General features: G+C 46.5%; 1 protein-coding gene across 1 annotated transcript; it reads left to right on the forward strand.

The window, feature by feature from the left end:
* LOC135817722 (USP6 N-terminal-like protein) lies at window positions 1-11,333 on the forward strand. Its single transcript, XM_065330958.1, has 12 exons — window positions 1-330; window positions 2,671-2,756; window positions 3,304-3,340; window positions 3,673-3,855; window positions 4,057-4,172; window positions 5,248-5,296; window positions 5,818-5,883; window positions 6,376-6,430; window positions 7,112-7,206; window positions 8,358-8,423; window positions 9,030-9,129; window positions 9,409-11,333. The coding sequence occupies exons 1-12, from the start codon at window positions 277-279 to the stop codon at window positions 10,230-10,232; spliced, it is 1,731 nt and encodes a 576-aa protein (XP_065187030.1). The 5' UTR covers window positions 1-276; the 3' UTR covers window positions 10,233-11,333.
* The last annotated feature ends 3,319 nt before the right edge of the window (window positions 11,334-14,652 follow it).

Below are 14,652 nucleotides of genomic sequence, written 5' to 3' on the forward strand. Positions count from 1 at the left end.
GGTTGGCTGATCTAAGTAAAGTCGAGTGGCGATAGCCGATAGGGAGAGAAAGAGTGAGAGAGAAAAGATTTGCTACAGAGTACAGTGTGTCATTCGGACAAAAACTTGCTGTATATTCAGGTATTTGATGCTGTGCTGTTCGCAACGACGCATAATTATTGTCTTGTTCATTGCGAGCGGCGTTCTTGCGATGCTGATTTCTGCAGTCTAGTTGGCAGCAGGACATCTGTGCATTTTGTAGCGTTTGGTCTAGGAATGTAACGGTGCTGCTCCACCATGCCCGCGGACGACGAAGCTGCGAGGCTGGCAATATTCGAGAAGTATGAAGCGGTAAGGCCCTGCAGGAGAACGAAGACGCCAGCGCTATGGCGTGTTCACTATGTCAGGCGCAAATTTTGTCTGCTTCTATTGTCAGTGTTTTTACTGGGGAGTGGGGTGTATTTCGGTGCAATGCCAGCGATCCGGTCACTGTCACTGATCCCATTTCTGCCCACCACCACCCATCGCAGTAATTATGGCCAATATGGGTCTCTGTTCTTCCTGGCCAGGCACACGGGAAATGCGTTAAATATTCGGGTCGTGTGCTGCTGGTAGCGAGTTGTTCTTGTGGGATGCTGCATTTGCGAGAGTCTTTGATACAAGCACGTTCGGTGTGTGTGTTGTACTCCTCAAATTTTCTTTGACATGTCGCTCCTATTCCTAGCATAAATTTCCACTCTGGAAGCGGCATGTCAGAGCTGAACATAACTATTATCTATGGAAACTATGTTGAAGATCATCCCCTGGAATGTTTGGGGAAACGATGTATTATAGATTTGTCATGCATTCGTTCTCCTATCATTCAGATCAGGACTGATCTCTGACGACAATAGAAGAATGGTGGCTAAATTTGGAATGTGCAAGTCGGGGAAATTCGCGTGCTCCTAATATCCAAAAATGTCAGACTCATGCTCAGTGGGTGTGGCTGTGAAATGTCTGTGTTGTTTACATGAACTAAGTACTAATTCGTTACTTGTGTAACTGGACCCTTGATAATGACGTTGAAGACTAAACCATGCATGTCTGTGTGTTGCTTGGAAGGTGTGATGAGTCGGAGAGGCAATGTGATCGCACATGGAAGCATACGCAGCCATATTTTTGGAGACAACATAATTTCAGAAAAAGTCACGCTATCACAGCAAGGCAACAGCTATAATATTGCACGTAGGCCAACGGGTGTTTGTAACCAAACATCAGACATCAATCAAATCAAAGCATACACGTGTAAACAGATCAGCCAGAGTATGGATGTAAACACACTCATGATCTGTAACGTAGCCCACGTTATCATTCTTTAGACTAAGAGTGCTGCAAAAATGAGAACACGCTGGATAACGATGGCAACGAATATGTGCAAATGGCGAATGTCGTGGAGATGCGTTAGTCTACGTGTAGGGCCGCCGTCGCCATTGGTATAAAGGGCAGGTACGGACCGGGTATGGACATGAATCCCATTACCCTACCCGCCGTTTATACCCATTTTCAAGGTTCATAGAATGTCCAGGGTGAAATTATATTTATACAGACTATACCCAATGCTGTAGACAGCAAGCTGTTTCGGCCATAAAGGCCTCATCAGTACAGCTACGAGCTAAATAGGCCGAGCTACCAGCCATGGTGCAAAGGAGGCACCACAGACATTAAGGTAGCTCGTCGCTCTAGCGCCAGAGTGCTCAAACTACAAAATGTAGCGGGCATTGCGCGATGCAGCAGCACTAGAGCCGCCTACTGAGAGTGCTCAACAAGGCGAAAGCCGAGGAGCGTGATACCCAATGCTGTAGACAGCAAGCTGTTTCGGCCATAAAGGCCTCATCAGTACAGACTATATATATGTGTGTTGAAGTGCTAACAGCTATTCTCGTTCACCCCTTGCTAGAGTCTCTTTCTGGCCTTAGCTGTCTTCCTGTCCAGTGAGCAATACTGTGCTGTCCATCTGTCTGCTGCTAGCGGAATATGTAGCTGCAACGGCCAGATACGATGTAGCATAGAGCTAGGCGATAATCCTCGCATTTACACTGAAATTGGGCATAGGGTGATAATTGGCCCTGTGGCCGACCTGGGGCCCGTACCACCTCTCAAGAGCTGGCTCTGGGCCTGGCATGCTATTGGCAGCTAACTTGACCACATGCAAATCTCACACTTCTGACCTGACGTGGGACTTCAAAGTGCACGCATACCTACCCCCCCCCCCCCCCCCCCCCCCTCCACACACATACACAATAACAAAAGGTATGCTGCAAAGCGCATGTGTTCAGCATTTGCAGAGGCACTGTGGTATTGCGGGATCTCTATCCCTGTCAAGTGCAGGGTTTCAGGTCGTAATCTTTCTGATAGTGCTTCTACATCTACCTATCCACGTACGAGTTCCAAGACTAGATTTATTGAAAAGCACAATGCGCATGGTCAGTACTGAATGCCTGGAATGTTCCTGCCCGCAAGACTGACCAGACTGCAAGGAGACCAGGAGCTGGCTATGAACACCCTGACTATGCACAGTTGGTTTTTGGGAATGTCCGTTTCTTTTCTCGTACATACAAATCACCACTCTGTCCGTGTGGTGTGTGTATATGTGTGTGTGTGTGTGTATGCGTGGGTGTGTATGCGTGGGTGCGTGCATGCGTGTGTGTACAGGGTCGAGAAGGAGGTGTTGAAGTAGAAGACTGGGAAGATCCAAACTTGGAGTTGTATGCTGTCACTGACCGCTATGGCTTTATGCAGTAAGTGTACAGAAGTCATTGTCTCCGCATTGCCGGCCTTCCGACTCAGATTGTATTCTGCTAACAGCTGCTGGCATGTACAGGAGGATAGCATGCTATAGTTATTATACTAACGAGAGAGAGAGCTTGGAAGCTCAGGGCCCTACGCTATGCTTTTTTGCCTAGCTCATCATGCATGTTATTAGAACTGATGGAGATGTTTTTTCCATTCATAAGACTGTTATAATGTTCAATGTAATTGTTCATCGTTATCAGGCGGTCGCTGGTTTCTCCCACAATTTTATCGTACTGTTGTACCGTACAACACCGTATTGATGTCTGGCTGGCTGTCTTTGATGGTACGGTACGGGACAGGTACGGGATAGCGCCAGGCATGCCGATGGCACAAACAAACAAATAAACAAACACGGAATTAAAGCTGTGTGGACCCTGGCTAGCGCTAGACGTTACTGAAGTAACGTCTTTTGCATAGCTACGGGAATAATAACTTCATCTTGTGTACGAGTACTGTGTTGTCGTGTGTTTCGTTCTATATTGTCAATTGCAGCAAGGAGGTTCTTCCACCAACCCATCCCAGTCAAAAAGTAAGTTGAGCCTGGGTGCTTACTGTTAACTTCAGAATACAGGAACCTGAGATGTGACATACTCTAGTACTTCGAAGTACTATTTTTAAGGGCCTGCATTGTACTATACAAGTCATTTTGATCATTGGATTTATCGTGTACCTCGGCTAAGCTGTAAGACCAGCTATTTTAACGTCAATTTAAGTTAGCGATCTCCGGATTTTCGTGGGTTAATGGTAGTGTGGATTAGAGGTGGTGTGCTATCAATGCTGAGGCCGTAAGTGCTATGTTCTGTCTGTGCCAATATCCTGTTTTCTTGCGTTTGCATTGCTATTTTTTTGTGTGAATATCAGGACCTTGATGTTATGAGGCAAAGGGCATTGAAGTGGAAGAAGATGTTGGATAAGTGGGATACGGTGGTGCAAACCTCCGTCATGCACCGCCGTGTGCTGAAGGGCGTTCCCGACAGCGTTCGCTTGGAGGTCTGGTCTCGCTTTCTTGACCTGAAGAGCATTCGTAAACCAGGCCAATACGAGGTAGGGATGAGGACTGAAACGCATTGGCGTAGTGCTGTTGTCTTGGCGTGGTGCTGTTGTCTCAACCGCAGAGATGTATTGTTGGCTAGTGGACAGATCCAGTGCTCCATCAGCAGTACCTATACTGACAATGCATGCATGAAGCGCTAATCTGGGTTACCTCATTTCCGCGGTTCTTCACGCTACTCTGTGTTGATGCAGGCTGCTTACTATGCCGCAAGAGAACGCGGCAAACTGAAGGATATCGACCAGATCAACAAGGACATTGCCCGGCGGTTTCGTGAGCACGTGCTTTTCCGGGAGAGATACGGACAGGGGTGAGTCGATGCAATGGTTGTATGCAGCACAGTAGGTGTCAGTGTGGAAGCCTGAACAAGTAGGTATATGCAAGCCTTGCTTGGTAGTTTAGCATGCAATCAAGTAGCTGCTCCACTGACCGAAGACTCGGGCGAAGAGTGCTCAATACCCATATAGGGCAGAGCCTTGTACACAAGAGAGAGATTGGAAGCTGTGTCGCAACTCTGAGTTTCACATATTACTACGATCCTCAGGCAACTGATGGCTCCAAAACGGGCAGCCGGAACATAAGGGGGAGCAAGGGGAGAAATACTGAGGGGAGTCATAGCGAACGAGTGAAGTGCAGGCCCATTTTGGAGACATCAGTTGCCTGATGATCGTAGTAATACGTGAAACTCAGAGTTGCGACACAGCTTCCAATCTCTCTCTTGTGTAGTTAAGCATGTATAACGAGGACAGCATGTCACAAGGGTTTATGGCTGCAGTCAGGGACACTGTGTTTCAATACAGTGGGTGCTTTCGATTACTACCATGAATCGATTCATGAATGGAATCTCGTCGTTCGATTTCATCAGTGTCACGAGCACTGGAATTGGTTCGGAATCCATTGACCCTATTCACATGGGGTGATGTGAATAGCCAGGGGCGATTCATGAACGGATTCAATATCCATTCATGGGAGAAATCGAACGCACTCACTGTGTCCTCCGCCTTGTGACATGCTATCATCGTAATGAAACATGTGAAGGCTGTAGGTGTACTGCGGCTGTGATGCGAAAAGTATTAGAGAGTCACCTTCTCCGGAGGTCACGGACCACATTTCTGCTTCTTTTACTTTAGGACGCCATCACCTGGTGAGGCTTTGATGGTGATTGTGATAATGTAGTTGAGTGTTTATGCACAATCCCAAAGTGTTGCATGTCTTTGTGCAGCAAGTTTACGTGCTATGCGGCATGAAATACGCACGGCTCGCGTTCACCCGTATGCATATCGGCAACACTGGCCTATGTAGGTGTGCATGTGGCTGCAGCACGGTAGGGCGTGGACACTTTGCTCAACAACTATTATCTTTCTACCGCTTGTGTTCTTTTGCAGGCAGCAGATATTGTTTAGGATTCTCTCAGCCTACACCATGTACAATGAGGTAAGTAGTTCTCTGTTGTCAGTGTTGAGCAGGACCGTGTATGAGTATGAGCGTGTGTGTGTGTGTGTGTATGTGTGTGTGTGTGTGTGTTTGTGCGCGCGTGCCTCAACGTGTACTTTTTCACTTATGGTGTAGTTTCATTCCACCTTGTGTTGCATTTTATAGGTCCACCTCACCGTTTTTCTCCTCAATCCTGATGATTGCTCCTTGCCGACAATTTGATTGAGAAATTAGGAATTTGCAGCGATCAGGCCACTTGTTTGAGGATGGTGTGTGGAGGGTTATCCGTATATTGAAGTGGCTGCAGTGGAGCTTGTGCACCTTTAAAGAAATGTTGAACCCAAAGATGTTATAAAAGAAAAAGAAAAGAGTCTGCTCAAATATAGTGCTTTTCAAACATAAAGACCTCTGGCTTCGAAAAAGAATGTTGCGGCCAGCATCTATACCACATCAAATCTGTGGTTACTTTGTGCATAAATTCCATACTCAAACAAGTATTGTTTTTATTGTGCTGTGTACAGGAGGTTGGCTACTGTCAGGGAATGGATGCTATTGCTGGTCTCATGATGATGTATATGAATGAAGAGGTGAGTATGTATGCGTGCATGCATGCATGCATTCATGTGCTCAGTGTGTGGTGATTTTAATCGATTTGTGAGCCTTTTCAAGCACAGAAATTCCCAACAGAGGGTTCTTGAACATGGTGATCTGCAATCATAATTATTTGTATAATCATGTATACTGTATGGCGAGTAATCGAAACTTTTCGAATAATCGATTCATTAGCTTGTAATAGCTATGAAAAGTATGAATGCCGCAGACATCACCACGCAATATGACAATTTGTTCAAGGTTTGGTTTTGTGTGTTTCCAAAATCGATTTTCACGCTCCGATCATCATAGCTATTATTAAACTTTTATCTCCACTTAGATTATTTGCATTAGCTTGTAACGATTTCTATTTCGAGTATTCAGTGTAATCGTTTCACCCATACTGATAAAGCAGCATAGTGTTCTGCATGTGGATGCCCGGCTTGCAAACATGTTTTGTCCGCTCCGTGATCCACTTCCAACTGCAGGATGCGTACTGGGCTATGTGCAGGCTAATGAGCAGTGAGCACTATGCAATGCACGGTAAGCAGTCTTTGCAGCCACCGTGTTCATTTCGTATAATGCGGCAATACAGGGATATCCGGCGACACTAGCCAACACTTAATCCGCAAAACATCTTGGAATGCTTTGTCCCCATTGTGATTCGCATTGCTACAATTTCCAGCTTATTAATTTTGTTGAAGAGGAAGGACCAAAATGTTATTTGTTGAAATTTGCTTCTCTTCAAACTTCTCGGTAGTGATCTCTTCTTGTACAGTGCTGCTCAATGGAATTCGATCGCTTGAGTCAAGTGTGCGCCCTGTGCCAGTCAAAATCCCAGTGCTCACAGGTCTAGAGGTGCACAGCGCCCGGCGTGGCATTGATTTGCTTGATCGGACTTCATTGAGCTGTACTCCTAGTTTGTATCCTTTGCTGATCATGTGATCCAGCCAAGCACATTGCTCAGGGTGAAGCTCTAATACTCGTTTTAAGGGCGCTTTTCTGATTGCATATTGTCAACATCTTTCTTGTTTGTTCTTGGTTATGTGCGTGCATGGGACATTGGAAAATAATGTGCTAGAGGGTCGCGGCAAAGCAATTGTTTTAAACATTCGCTATTGTTCTGTTGGCTTTGCACGGTAATTTTCTGTGCACTGCGCTGGGGTGATCATGGCCGCGAGCTCTAGCATTTGCTTGTATGACTACTGTCTGTATGATGTATAGGTCTGTACACAAGTGATTTGAGGAAGCTGCATGAGATGTGCACTCACCACGGGACCATTCGACGGAAAGTTCTGCCCAAAGTCCACAAACACTTGGTAAGTAGATTACCACTGGCCGCACCTTTACATTGCCCACAACTTACTTCACTCTATATCAAAAAAGTATTCTTTCTAGACCAAAGAGTGGTATATTTGATAAAATTTAATAACGATAGAAATATTTACGATACTTCTCCAGACGTTTCGTTGTTCTGAACAACATCGTCAGTGGATAAAGAATTTTTTTATCCACTGACGATGTTGTTCAGAACAACGAAACGTCTGGAGAAGTATCGTAAATATTTCTATCGTTATTAAATTTTATCAAATATACCACTCTTTGGTCTAGAAAGAATACTTTTTTTGATATTACAATGAGAGTGAATAATCAACGGCTTGTCCACCAACTCTTTTACTTCACTCTGATCCTAAGCCTGGCAGAGAAGACTATTCTTCATACAATTTTAATCGTGCATGCACTTTAAAAAATAACCTTGCTTCAATACATGCATGTAGAGCAAGAGTACCTGATCAAGAATGTGCATCTTCGCTGCTGGTCTGGCCCACCAGGCAAAACATATTCTTCCTTGGCAATATTTTTTGTTACTGTCAAGTTTTCCAGTGACCTTGAATTATCACATACAACTGCGCACCTACCCCGCACTCAGTAGTGATTAGTTAACCTGGAATATTTTCTTCAAAGGCCTTTTCGGCCTCCTACACTCAGTTTAACGTATGGTGTTGTGTTACGCCTGCATGGATGCAGCTATTGGGGGATGTCGGCATTTGTGCCAGTGGTAGTGAGACTTATCCCCTCGCCCCCACCGTTAGGCACTGACAGTATCTGCCACTGGATTTACCGGGTGTTAGTGGCCGTCGTGAGTCTCCTCGGGACTGGACACAATAATTTACTTAGTTTTTTTCTAAGGCTTCTGTTGTCCATGTACAGTTAAACCTCTTTAGGACGAACATCAAGGGACCGATGATATTTGTTCGCAATAACGGGAGTTCTTCTTATCCATATGTTTTACCCAGTGAATACACAGGGTTTTATCCAATACAGTTACGAATACTAGTTCTTCTTAGGCAAACATTTGTCTTATCAGTCACGGTTCTTCCTAACCAGGTTTCACTGTACCTTAATGCTGTTAAAAGTTAAACTGCACTGACCCCATACATACTTTTTGCCTGTGCTATTTCTCTGGCAGGAGCAAGTAGGCTTTGAGCCAACTCTCTACGGTACAAAGTGGTTCATGGAAGGCTTCCAGGAGAGGGTATGTTCTGCTGCTAGCCAATGTACATGCATGCTTGCATTTGTCTGTGTGCTTTCGCTGCCTTTCTGCTCCTGATGAAGGCGGCTGGCCACCAGGGTGAGCAGTTGCAGGGTCGTAGCTGGTCCACCTTTGGAGGGGGGGGGGGGGGGGGGGGGGTACGACTGCATATGTGTAGGATGGCTGGTGCCCATTACGCACATGCTGAACCTAGGTCGAAATTTATTTGGTGGGGGGTGCACGTGCCCTCGAGTGCAGTGGGGTGAGAGTTGTGTGTGTGTGTGGGGGGGGGGGGGGAGGAGTTGTATCACAATGCCGTTGTCCTGTATCAGGATACTCGGCCGTACTTTCAAGGACTGAAAACAAGAACTGCAAGAGCAGTTGCGCTTGCGTCCAAGACGACAAGCTAGACAGCCCCAACGAGAGCTGGTCGAAGTATTACGTCAGCATACTTGCAGTGTATAGTATTGGTGGATTGCATGCTACAGCCGTACGAATGCAAGCTTTATATGGCCCGTGGCTTGGTGGAACTACGGCTTCCTATCCTTCTCGATTGCCTCTCACCTCTATCTCTCTGCCGCTGTGTTTGTCGCTCGTCTGTACGTACAGCTTCCGTTCCCTCTGGTTCTGCGCGTCTGGGATGTCTACTTGTACGTTGGGGAGCGAGTGATGCATGCAATGGCTGCTCTGCTCATCAAAATGTTCAAAAGTAAGTGAGAGATTGTTTAAAAAAACTTACTGATGACTTACTGCTTGGCAGAAAGCCTTTCTCCATTACAGAACACATGAAAGGAGAGAGAAATTGGGAGATTGCAAGGATGCTCGTACTTCAAGAATTGCTTTCCAGTAGTTCCTTTTGGTTCAACCGTTGACTTTGATCATGTGTCGGATACTACATGACTGCGTGCTTGCCTGAAAACTTGCCACAGAACCTTCTCATACAGCTTTGTCTGCTTTGCTTTGTTACCGTATGCGACCTTGTGTACAGAGCAAATGGCCAAGCAGTCCTTTGAACAGCTGCACATATTCATGAAGGAGCTACCCGACCACAAGTTTGACAACGACGAAGTCATGGAGCAGCTGGACTTGATGCTGCAAGATTTGAGAAAGCACAAGCTGGCCTCCTTCCCGCGCGCAACCTCCCTGACGTTTCTACCTTCCACTGATCCTCCAGCGTACCCCGTGCCGCCGGAGGAGTATCGCGATCTCACCCTACGCAGGGAGCACAGACGTACTGTAAAGTCACTGCCCCCCGGTGTGGGCCTGGAGCGCCAGAGCGTGGCCTCGAGCGTGGCCTCGGGCAGCTCTCAGTCCGAGGGGCCCACATCACCGGGGGCAGACTCTATTGTAAGCGCTCCTGGCATGCTGCCGGGTCGCAACTCAGCACCTGCAGATCACTTCGCCAGTGCAGCTGCCACCGCCTATACTTCACCCGGTGTGTCCATGGTGTCGAATGGATCTTCGCTGCCGCCAATGTCACCTGACGAATCCGATGACGTGCCATTCCATAACGAAGCGCTCCAAGCAGCAGCGGAATCATTGGCGGAGGTCAATGTCCTGCAGGCAACTTCTGAGCCAATTGCTGGGTCCATTCCATCAGACATGTCACGGCCTAGTGACCTACCCTCCAGTGACAATGCAGAAGCAGCAGCAGCCGAGGCGGCACAGGAGGAAGAAGACGAGACAACTAGCCAACGGGATGCCGCTACACCGACTGCTCAGGTCCCCAATGGTGGACTGGTGCATGAGAAAGCTCAGCTGGAGGCGTCCAACTCTGACTCGAGTCTCAGAATACGCGTGTCGGCTATTTGAAGAGGGACGGTTTTCCCAGTTGTCATGTACATAACCTAGGGCAGTTTTAAGATTATAATAATTATTATTGTTGTATTCTCGTCGCAAGTCACTGTATAGTTTGGCACTGTACATGTGCTGTGCTGTGCTGGCTTCACTGAGTGTCCTGGGATGTTTGCGTCCGGTTTCCCCGTCGTCTCCATTACTTGTATGATTCACCAGTATGATGCTATTGCTATGGTCAACCCTTCACGCCGGGCACGTCTCGTTGCGCAGATTGGACGTGTTCTGCCGTTTGGCTAGGGGTGTTATAGAGGACTCTTGTTGGCTTGACTCAGCAGTTTTTTAAAATATCCGTGCTCCTGCATGGGTTCGAGGCTATGCCCTGAGAGTGTTCCTTCTCTTCTTCAGGGCGCTCTTGGCCACGTTGGAAGAATATACTGACTCTCCCCTTCAATTCTTCTCCTGCGGTTTACTATGTTCTTTCTTGTCGGTGCAACTCCACCCTGCACTCTCCAGTGCGTGTGTGCTGACCTTCCATCACTGAGCGTGGCACTGTCAATGACTCGTTGTCCACGGCTGCGTGATCCTGTTTGCATTCTGCTTGCTGAACTGGCTAATGATGTGCGCACACTCTCAGATGTTGCCATCATTTGTAATCGTAAATTTTGACGCGGGCATTTAGCGGCCTTGTTTGCCGATCTGTTCTGACTGGCATGCTCTCTATTTGGCCAATTCCAGCTAGTCACATGATCGCGTTGCAGTGTATCTATTTGTACCCATTTAGGATTTACAACGCCTCCCTCATTGAGAAATCTTTTAATTGAACAATTCAGTGCCCTGTTTACCTCTGTGCTTTTTCCCCGGGGTTCTCTGGCCTCTCCAACCGATTCATAATTTCAAACCGAGCAAACTATTTTCTTTTGTTTGTGGGATTTTCTCTCCTAGCGCGTTTAGTGTCTATACTCTTAAATAATATCTATTTCTATTTTTTCAAGAGCTTGGCATGTGGGACTCATGGTTACGGCATGGTACCTTAGAATGGTTTTGTGCGCTGCAGCTGTCGCCGGCCAACTTCCAGGTTTTCTTGATATCCTTATCGGAATGGTTCTGGTTCTCTGCTTCGGTGGCGTGGGCTGTGTCTGTTGAGTGAACAGCCGAGTTTGTGTTGCGTTTGCATTGGCTGCATTACTAATGTCACAGAAATGTGTGATTATTGGCTTGATGGTGGTGTAGTATGACCTCAGGAATAGCACACTTTCTCACTTCGTTTATCTATTTTGCACGTCATGAATTAGCAGAGAGAAAAAGAGACTCTCAGAGCGGCCCTAATTGTATCAAGCGGAATAGAAATCAATGTCAATGTTATGTGACTAGACCGTGGCAGACTTGATCTGGATCATGTGGAACACGGATGGTTCAGCCCACTGAGCTACTTGTGGATGCAGTGCAAGAAAGTACATGGTTATGATAAATAATTCGACTGATAATGCTTGCCCTCACTTATGATGCTGCATGATTTTAACAATACATGACAGCTGGTTAGGCGCTATGGTCGTACGGGTTATGGCCTTGACCACACGTAGGCTAGAAATATCTCAAACACTAGAAAAAGATGATAATTATCTTACTTCTTAGCTTTTGGCCATAAAAGGGTCAAATTTTGAGTTTTCGTCACAATTTTTTTGGCAATCCCCCATGGAATGTTTTGAAGTCTATTTCTTCAAAAAGCAAGCCATAACAAGAATAGGATTTCGGCCAGGTTTTGCCCCCAAAGCACTGAATTGGGTAAAAACCATGAAAATCTAGGCCGTCCACTCCACTTGCATAACAGTACATTTGCGGTTCGAACCCCAGTTGAGGTGCCTTTTTTGAACCCTTTTTCAAGTTTCGAATCGCGCGGCGGGCACAGTGTACCACAAAATCGCCAAACACGGGAGCTCTCCAGAGCCAGCGCTCATCTTTTTCTGAATGGACTGGAGGATGGAATGCTGAGATCGAATCACTGGCAGGAACTGTAATTAGAGTAAAGTAACGAAGTTACGTATAACCATGATAACTGGCATCCCTCACTGCCCAGTGCTCACTCACTATGACTAGTACAGTGTATGAGTATTAGCATGCGGCCAGGTACTACAGGTGACAGGTCTTGGTAGGTCTACGTGACCATGGTGACTGAACAGCTCCAAGACTACATAAGAAGTGCAGCACTGTAGATCTACACACATGATTATGAATATGAATGGATGAGGATTGAATCGTGCGATTCTTATCCCTATTTATCGCCATTGTGTACCGTGGCTGGCCGCGGTTGGCAGAGCCCCGGTCCCTGCGGACCATTTGAACCATATGGGTGTCGCAATCGGTTCTGACCCTCATTATGCTAGGGAGGTTAGAGACTACTCCTGACGTCCGTCGTGTATTCTTTGATCGCTCCTGGATGTCGTCCTGGTAGTCATGTAGCTACTTAAACCTCAACTTCTTTTCTTCCAACTATTACTTCTGCCCATGGCGTCCTTCTCTCAGCTCGTCAGCTATTGTTGAGGTGTAAGTATCTACATGACTACCAGGACGACATCCAGGAACGGACGTCAGGAGTAGTCTCCTACCACCCTAGCATAATGAGGGTCAGAACCGGGTGCGACACCCATAATTATGGTTCAAATGGTCCGCAGGGACCGGGGCTCTGCCAACCGCGGAAGGTTGCAGTAAGGTCACTGTTTCCGAACACAGTGTCCTCCACCTTGTTTCATGCTGTCAGTCTAACAATATGTGTGAACTATAACAAGGTTTATCTAATACTAGTTTTGAACTAGTATTGGGTTAGATTATACTAGTACTGAGCTACTAGTACTAGCGGTACCGCGTACCGATACTATGTACTATAAGCATGATCAGTACTATAATGGTTGATAAAATATGGTGGCAAAGACACACCTGGCAATATGGCGGTAAACACACGACTGACCAAACACGCTCTCTAAGCTGCAAAGTTCTGGCACAGAGCTCTCCTTCTCACCAGGTGTGTCTTTGCCACCATATTTATCAACAATAACTTGAGTACAGCTGCAGTGGTGTCTTCAACTAGTATAATGGTTAGAAAAAGAACGGTTGCAGTGCAGTGCTCGCAAAGAAGGCCTCGGAGCCGGGTTTTGCCTTGCAAAGCCGAGCCGTAGTTTTGCCTTGCAACTTCGACTCGAGCTTCTCACTATGCGATCATCATGATAATACCAGCAGGCTAAATTTACCGGGGTTTAAATAATACCAGTACATGTATAATTAGAATTCGCATAGCGTGAAAATGGAGTTGAAAGCAAAACCTCGCTCTGCCTTCTTTGTAAGGAAGCTCTGCCCGGCGTTGTATTACCATTACTGAACAGGACTAGTCCGTGTGGACAGAGGAAGGCACGTGTAAAACGTTACCATGGGTACTATGCATTCAAATTATTGGCTATAAAAACCCTGCAATCGCCACGCAAAGTGGTCATAGGCTACCCCAGCCATGTATTGCTTGGAATAAAATAAATAAATTACATGTACTGGTATATTATGTACAGGACTGGTACATTATTGTATAAGATTGTAGCAGAATGGTATTACCATGTCTGCACACACCTACCTAACGCGGACAGAGAACGCTTTGAATAGAAAGGTTCTGGGGTACGATTTTCCGTGCCAAAATCCGTATGGGCTCTACGGATTTTTTCGAGGCGTGCTCCATACGATTTTTTGGCACAGAGAATCCGTGTGGACTGGCTTTCATACGAACCATGTTTCGTATGGAGATTTTGCGTCATCGGGTGCAGAAAGATTTTTCGCGTACAATTTTGGTACGAGAAACATCGATTTTCGGCGGGTAGTTTTGATTTCGGTACAGATTTTCAAAATAAAGAGGCATAGCGCGGGAATGTACCTGTTTGCGATCGTAACCTAGGCAATGACGGCAAACACATAAGTTCCGCACTCCGGAACATTTCACTGCACAAAAACGACGTATAAAAAATCCGTAGCGCCTCTACGGATTTTGGCACGAAAAATTGGACTCCGGAACCTCTCTAATGACACAATAATACAACGTACGGTAGATAGTCAAATGTCATGGTTTATTCGTTCGCGCACCACACATGCACAACATCACTTGCAATGCCTCTGTGGGCCGTTCTTGGCCAGATCAAGAGTGACAGGCCCTCCCCCCCCCCAAACCCCCGCAGACACCTAGACTTCCCACCCTTTATCTGGCTATCTTGCCTCACACACACACACACACACACACACACACACACACACACACACACACACACACACACACACACACACACACACACACACAAACACACACACACAAACACACACACACACACACACTCTTTCCTCCCCTTGACCGGCAAGAGACGCTCACCTCACTACGCGTACACTGCAAACAGCATGGAGTCCTCGCTGG

Source organism: Sycon ciliatum, chromosome 5 (assembly GCF_964019385.1).
Source record: "Sycon ciliatum chromosome 5, ocSycCili1.1, whole genome shotgun sequence".
Lineage (NCBI taxonomy): Eukaryota > Metazoa > Porifera > Calcarea > Leucosolenida > Sycettidae > Sycon > Sycon ciliatum.